Here is a 7,232-nt window from a genome sequence, read left to right as displayed (position 1 = left end):
GGTTTGTAGTGCAAAGTTTTAACCTTACCGTTATTTACCTTTTTCCTCAACGTGGAAGTAATGGGCGAGGCTTCCGGTTCATCAGCCTATAGTTAAATACATTAAAATAGTACACTAAGACACACCAATTTTCAATATCAAGCAGCAAAACAAACGGTTCTGTACGATTACAAATAGCTGGACACATATGAGATCGGAAGCTAGACCCCTACAAATGGCAGTGACCTTTTTTTACATAAAAAGGTGGATAGCGTCCAAAAAACTGGAAACCTCACCCATAGGTTTACTCCCGTGTTGAAGTCTATATTGGACTCAACGTTAATGTCGTAACACAAGTGTTAGGTTTTATTATGTGATCACTTTTGCTTTGTCTATGTGGTTTGATTGAGTTACTTGAGTTATTAATTACTCACCTTTATGCCATTCCAAACCCTTAGATCATTCATCTTTGGAACAGAATGAAGATAATTTGGATGGACTCTGAATAAATTGCTGAATAAATGATGTTACAGTTTTTTTATTGTACTTAATATTTACTGTATCACAACTAACTTCCCGTTATTAAGAATTTATTGTTTTTTCTTTGTTTGGTCTTTGGAAACGGGAGACACAAAAACATGGCAGAAATAACTTTTCAGAATCAAATGAAATCGATTAAGCGGAGACAAAAGTCTGTACACAAAGTTTAATTTACAGTACAGTGCATTGTCCATCTGAGAGGCCATCGCCATGAGATATTATACAGTTTAAAGAGACTTGAATCGTTCTTGTTTTATGGCTTAATCTGAAATTTGAGCATCACCAAATACCATCATATCAGAGCCTGACAAAGTAATCTTTTATGTTAGTTCTGGATACTTCCATGAAAAAAAAAAAAAAAAAAAAAAATCAGCCAAGAGGTTTATATCAGTAGTGACTCGTTGGTGTTTGGAGAATCTCTAGATAAATTAATCTGAAATCTTTAAATATTATAGTGAATGCGATTTTCCTAAAGCGCAATGCATACAGGTCTAAAGTGCAAAACAGCGCAATGAGCCTTCATTAGTCGACTTCCCAACACATAAAGCTCACTCGGATAAATATTTTATGGAAAAACAAATAATGATAATCGACCGATACTGTAAACCACCGCATACAGAAAGTTAAGAGAGTAAAGAGCGACTCTCCTCTATCAAACACACCAGTAAAAACAGTCAAAACATGTTTTACATCCAGCACTGAGGCATACGAGCTCAAAGCACATAATAACACTGATGACCGATCAGCATAGTGTAAGAAACCTGCACTCCCGCTCTGTGAGAATGCACAGACGGACACGACAATCACCAAACGTCTCCACGCGCCGTTTCACAGTTGCAACAAAAAAAAAAAAAAAAAAAACGCTAAAATTCGTTAAACCCTATGTAATGTACAGCATCAGTACAGTATTTGGCAAATAAAAGATTGGAGTGCACACGTGCATGGCATTTGCAAGTATACATTCATTAAAGATACAAGCTAGCTTGATACAAATGCCCAAACGATTGCTCTGGGACTTGTTTCTCAGACTCACAGTACTTTTTTTTCTTTTTTCTTCACTGAGTCTTGCGTACAGGTATTGTGTACAGTACAGTACAGTAGTTTAATAGCCTTTGGCATAAACCGGGGCAGGAAGCTAGCTGCCAAGTGCTCACCTACGAACTGACCCCGGTTTCTGTCGCTAACGCCAAGAGAAGAAACCATCGCGACCATTCCAGGCACGGCGCTTGTAACGGTATGGTAATATTTTTTTCCGTTTTACGAAGTTTCCTGCAAACATTCAGAGACACGAAGATGATACAAAAAGGAATAAATAAAGACTCTAATTGCTTAAATATTCTCCCTTTGACCTTGTGGAAGAACTGGCGACTGCGGTGCGTTCTGGGTACCGCGGAGAGTAAGAACGTGAGGCTTTGTGACCGAGAAATGTATTGCATGTATGAAAAAGAAGTGCAACCGGAGGCATTTATGAGGGTTATTTTGTGCTTTGTAGCGTTGTAGAGTCTGTTTTTGAGGGTGGCGTGTTAGTACTCCGTGTCGGAGCCATCGGCAGGGTCGGTGTTGCGTGACAGCATGTAGTTGTCCATGTCTATGGAGGGACAGTTGTGAATGGAATAGCGTAGGCGCTCGGCTAGTATGGCCTGGCTCGTGTAGGGAGGAAGGCGCAGCTGGAAGAAGCACGTCTGGGCCGTAGGAAGCCCGTTCACAGGCTGTTGAGAGAAAAAACAGTGAGACCTGGATTTCATCCCAATTCGGGCATGGAAAATACATATTTAGATGGCTGATTGATCGGACGATATTTGCCAATACTACCAAGATTGGTGGATAACTCCACCATTTAACTACTATTGACAAAATAACTTTTTACATAATGTGTGCATAATGTGTATATTTTTATTATGTATATACAACCACACATATATTTTCAGTATATATTTCCGTGTATATTTATATAAATACATTTAATATATAAAACAAATTTCTTTTTTTTTTTTTTTTTTTTTTTTAAATGTATACATGCATATGTGCGTATTTATAAAATAATTAGAAAATAATTATACACACTACGCACACGCATGTACACAAAAACTTTTTTTCTGGTTGATTAAATCATTCGACAGTATTAGCTGTCAGTTATTTAGTCCATTTTTGAAATCGTAAAAATACAATCTATAATTTTCCATTTTTGGGAGAATTTTAGCTATTTTTTGGTTCAAAAGTTAATTTCAATATAACTGCCAAACCTTTATAATAAACATTAATAATCAAACAAATGACAATACAATTTTGGGGTATATTTTAGTAAAATAATTTTTAGTATTTCATTCAAAAGTAAATTTTAGTAATTTGTCGTCACTAAATCTTGTTCAATTAAAACTATTTTGTAGTTAACTGAATAAAGCTGAATAATGTAATAAACTTTAATTAAATTCAATGTAATAATTCATTTTTTAATTTATTTTAAATTATATTGTAAAGACAATATTCTAGACCAATTTTGTCATTTGTCATTAAATTATTAGATATTAAATTAAAATAATTATTTTTAGTTAGTTTATAATAAAGAGGATATTCTACACCTGACAGTGGCCTTACCCGATCGACTTTGATGATCTGAAATTTTTGTGTGATGTCTGCCGGATTGGATGGCAGTCTAGAGCGTCCTGACACAAAGCGCAGGAACAGCACTCTCTCCTCATTGGTGAATTCCTCGAGGCTCTGCCACAGCCAGCCAATGAGTTGATGGCTGTCAGTAATGTCACGGTATCGTACCACCTTCTTCAACATCTCCACAGAGACCTCGGGCAAGCCGCACACCAGCTGTTCCAGCTGTCGAGCCGTGAGCAGGGAAAGCAACGGGACCGGGATGATTGAGGACATGCCCTCCCTTACTGCTGCCACCTACATACACACAAAAACCGCATTACCATTACGTACTGTCCGCAAGCACGATCGCTCTATACGAGCCATTCCTTTAAGTGAGACTTTAATTCCGAAGAGTCTAGAAGAGAGGCAGATACCTGTCTGTCCATTTCGTGAAGTCTGTAGTGCAAGGCTCTCTCCACATAATCGTTCCTGTTGGAGAACGTCAGGGGGACGTTATGCCCACCAGGAATCACCGGAACCAACGTGCCATCAGCACTGTGAGCCACAAACGAGTCCAGTGGGATCATCTACAAATAATAAAAGAAGTTTGTGAAGAAAGTCATGTCTGAATGGAAGATCTCTGCTGGTCTCTCGGGTCTGTGTTGCTCACCACTGTGAAGTTCTCTTCATTGATCACGCTGTTGTCCAGGTGTAAGATGCCCTGAAGTGAGCGGTACGTGAGCAGGTCCACCTCCTCCAGGTCGGCGGCTCCCAGAGGAATACAACACATCTGTTTCCACACCCACGGCGCCAGGTGCATATCCAAGGGCTTTTTGGTTCGAATGGCCACCGCCATTAGGATCCCCAAGAAGCGAAACTGCACTATGTGATCTTCTGTGACTGCTGCCGGGTTCAGCAAGAACCTGTAAAGAGCATGGAGTTTAGAGGCAATCGAGTGCTGCAAGGGATGACGTATTTTTGTAGACCAAAACCAGGTTTTTGTTGAAGAAACCAGCGTGAAGCTACCTTCTGGTTTAGCCTACAAAAATATATCATCACTGCATATTCTGATTTTAAATTTTATTATCTATAACGTACCTGTCAGTGTTGCTACCAACGTCTGCAGAGCTGTTGGGAGTGTGAATGAGAAGCTCGACCACACCAGACTGTAACTCCTGGGAAAAGAGAATTTGGTTTTGGATGCCTGAATGACAAACCAACCCTTTTAAGAAAATGGACGTACCTGGCACATTTCAGTGATGGTGTCGTCAAAAACGCCTCCGGCGTCATCTGCCCCTTCTCCGACCAGCTTCACCTTCCATGCTCTAGAGGGCAGACGCAGCTCAGTGGGGTTCAGGTTCACCACCTGTTTGGCGATCTGGACAAAAATGGGCTTGCTAGAGCGCCCCCTGTGGATCGGAGGACAAGGTTAGGTACTTCAAGTAAATCTCGGCAAATACAAATGTAGCTCAAACAAGAAGTTTACAAACACCGTCTATCAACTATCCATCTACATTTTCTACACTTCCACTAATCTAGTGGTCCTCAACTTTTTTGACTCCAAGGCCCCCCCATTGTCAAGAATTTCCCAGTATTAAGGATAAGAATCTTTTAAACTATTGTTTTACTCAGAATTTCTACCTGATACAATATTTTACATTTAGGCATAACTAGAAAAATAAATATTTGTTATAAAAATGATAGTGAAGTTGCATGATTTTATTAATTTATATGACAAATCGCTTTTCAAGACTGGAAATACTGAGTAATATAGTATCTTATTTTAAAGCATTAATCCATGAAATATATTTTTTCCGTCATAAGTACATTAAATAAATTCAAACTCTACTATAATACTATTAATAATACATTTCTAATAACTTTAATAATAATAATGCTGTAAATTGTTTTGATTAATTGTGCATCCCTAGTTAAAAATCTCTTTTTTGTACCTGGTGGAGATCCGTTTGACTGTAATCTGGGGGCCGTAGGTCTTTCCCTGGGTCATGGTTCTGCCAATAGTACGAACGAGAGGAAGAGTGTTGACTTTCGGGGACAGGAGGCCTCTGAGTTGGCCCTGTACGATGGCAGCAGTACCTGAGCTGTAGCGGGATGCATTCACCTGGAAACCAGCCAGACAGTGACAAGGTAAGACAAAAAAAAGGTTCTGCTCTGGTATCGACCTACACAGACCTAATAGTCTGGAGGTAAAAAAAAAAACAGGAACCGTAACAAGGAACACTTTCAAACTGGACACAAATTCAGCTGAGCTTAGAAAATGATGAAAGGTTCTTCTGCAGAGAGTACAGTTTTTCCCAGTGCAGTGATTCACATGAATGTGTGTGTGTGTTTGTTTTATTATTGATTGTGTACCTGACTGCGGGGGTCGAGGTTCAGAAGCCTCCAGGACTTGTACATAAGATCAGAGAAGTGGTACAGCACTCTGAGACGGGTGTTTAGCGCTTCAGGGCTGCAGTCTTTGAGGGCGTTATACTGCGGAGGCACGGACTGAGGCAGACCCAGCTGTATCCCTGAACAACCTGCAAAACACACGGTCAAGAGTTGTTGACATGAAATGCAAAAAACAATTCTCACGTCCACTGCTGAGGAAATGATTCTTGAACAGAAGTTCAGTGATGAGGTCAGAGTCTGGAGATGTGAATGTGTTTTGCCGAGATGCGCTAGGATCCAGCAAAACACCTTTGCAAATCTGAGTTTTGCAGAGTTTACAGCTTTTGACCGAGACCTTTTCAGGATTTTCTATATGTCTGCCTGTTGTTTGATGCTAGGATAAGTAGTTTTAAAATTGCATATTCCAAATTGCTTTGGTATTCCAAAGCTACGTCTTCTAAAATACTTTAGAGACAAGAATAACCAAAATAAAATATATACAGTATAATTCAAAAGCCTGGGACTGTAAGATTTGTAATATTTTTTGACAAAAGGCCAATTCCTAATTGAATTGATCAACTATAAATAAATAAAGTTAATAAATAGTAATACTGTCAAATATTATTACACTTTACAATTATGTTTTTAAAATATTTTTTAATATGTAATTTATTCATATGTTATTTATTAACTTTCAGCATAATTATTCCAGTCTCCAGTGTCACATGATTCCTCAGAAATTATTATAATATGCTGATTTGCTGCTCAAGAAATAATTATTATTATTAATGTTGAAATCAACTGTGCTGATTATATTTATATATTTAGCTGAACTGATTCAGGATTTGTATAACATTATAAATGTTTTACTAGCATTTGTTCAATTGAATGCATTCTTACTGAATAAAAACACTAAATATTTACTACACAATTTTTTTTTTTTTTCTCATTTTTAAGATCTTATTGATTTCTTGGACCTCCCCAGGCAACAATCAAATTTTTAACATTTAAAAAAATGTAAACTTTATTTTTTGTAATTTTCTTTCCTAGTGGAGTGAGAACACACTTACTATTGAACAGTGTTAATTGCATGGAAGTAAAAATGATTAGATGAGATGATTTTAATGGTTTACTCCTAAAGCTCCAAGGCAGGATTTGTTTATTTTTTTACCTGAAGCTCTGGTTGAGAGAGCCGGTGTGGTCCAGGCCGAGGTATGACAGCGTCCAGCCGAGATCTGCCTGATGTTCTTACCCTGTAGAGCTGTAACCAGAGTGGGCTCTTTGACGGGATTGGAATGGCCCAGACCCAGCTGTAATGCACACGAAGAGCACATAAGCTCTGCTACATATTTACGAATTCTTAAACATCCACAGAAAACATGATTAAACATCATCACCGACAGTACCTGGGCCTCACAGTTGCAACCCCACGCATACACGTCTCCGGTGTTGGATAAAGCAAGGATGTGCTCACAGCCTACAGCGATGTCCTCGATGAAGACGCCCTCCAGAGCGGGAATGATCTGCGGCCGGTTGTGATTCTTTAGCATGGAGTCCGGCAGACCTATCAGGCGCTCTGGGAGAACATAAACGCATTTCTTAACATCACAGAGGTCATTCAAAAAACTTTACGATCAAAATATTCTTCTGAACAAAAACTGGTGCAGACTAGAATCAAAATGTCACATTTACACACAAATGATGTCACATTTAGACACAAACACATTTCGATGATT

General features: G+C 38.6%; 1 protein-coding gene across 1 annotated transcript in view; it reads right to left on the bottom strand.

Annotated features, from left to right (window-relative positions):
• Positions 1-670: 670 nt before the first annotated feature.
• LOC122326268 (probable E3 ubiquitin-protein ligase HERC1) overlaps positions 671-7,232 on the bottom strand; it is a 57,391-nt gene continuing 50,829 nt past the window's right edge. The window contains exons 69-78 of the mRNA XM_043221008.1: positions 6,903-7,072; positions 6,668-6,806; positions 5,479-5,645; positions 5,058-5,227; positions 4,349-4,514; positions 4,204-4,280; positions 3,776-4,028; positions 3,540-3,692; positions 3,115-3,420; positions 671-2,228 (exon numbers count right to left, since the gene is read on the bottom strand). Coding sequence (XP_043076943.1) covers positions 2,043-2,228; positions 3,115-3,420; positions 3,540-3,692; positions 3,776-4,028; positions 4,204-4,280; positions 4,349-4,514; positions 5,058-5,227; positions 5,479-5,645; positions 6,668-6,806; positions 6,903-7,072 — 1,787 coding nt within the window. The 3' untranslated portion in view covers positions 671-2,042. The remainder of the gene's footprint in view (positions 2,229-3,114; positions 3,421-3,539; positions 3,693-3,775; positions 4,029-4,203; positions 4,281-4,348; positions 4,515-5,057; positions 5,228-5,478; positions 5,646-6,667; positions 6,807-6,902; positions 7,073-7,232) is intronic.

This window comes from Puntigrus tetrazona, chromosome 21 (assembly GCF_018831695.1).
Source record: "Puntigrus tetrazona isolate hp1 chromosome 21, ASM1883169v1, whole genome shotgun sequence".
NCBI lineage: Eukaryota > Metazoa > Chordata > Actinopteri > Cypriniformes > Cyprinidae > Puntigrus > Puntigrus tetrazona.
The sequence above is the reverse complement of the archived record's forward strand: the minus strand, read 5'-3'. Positions and strand labels throughout refer to the sequence as shown.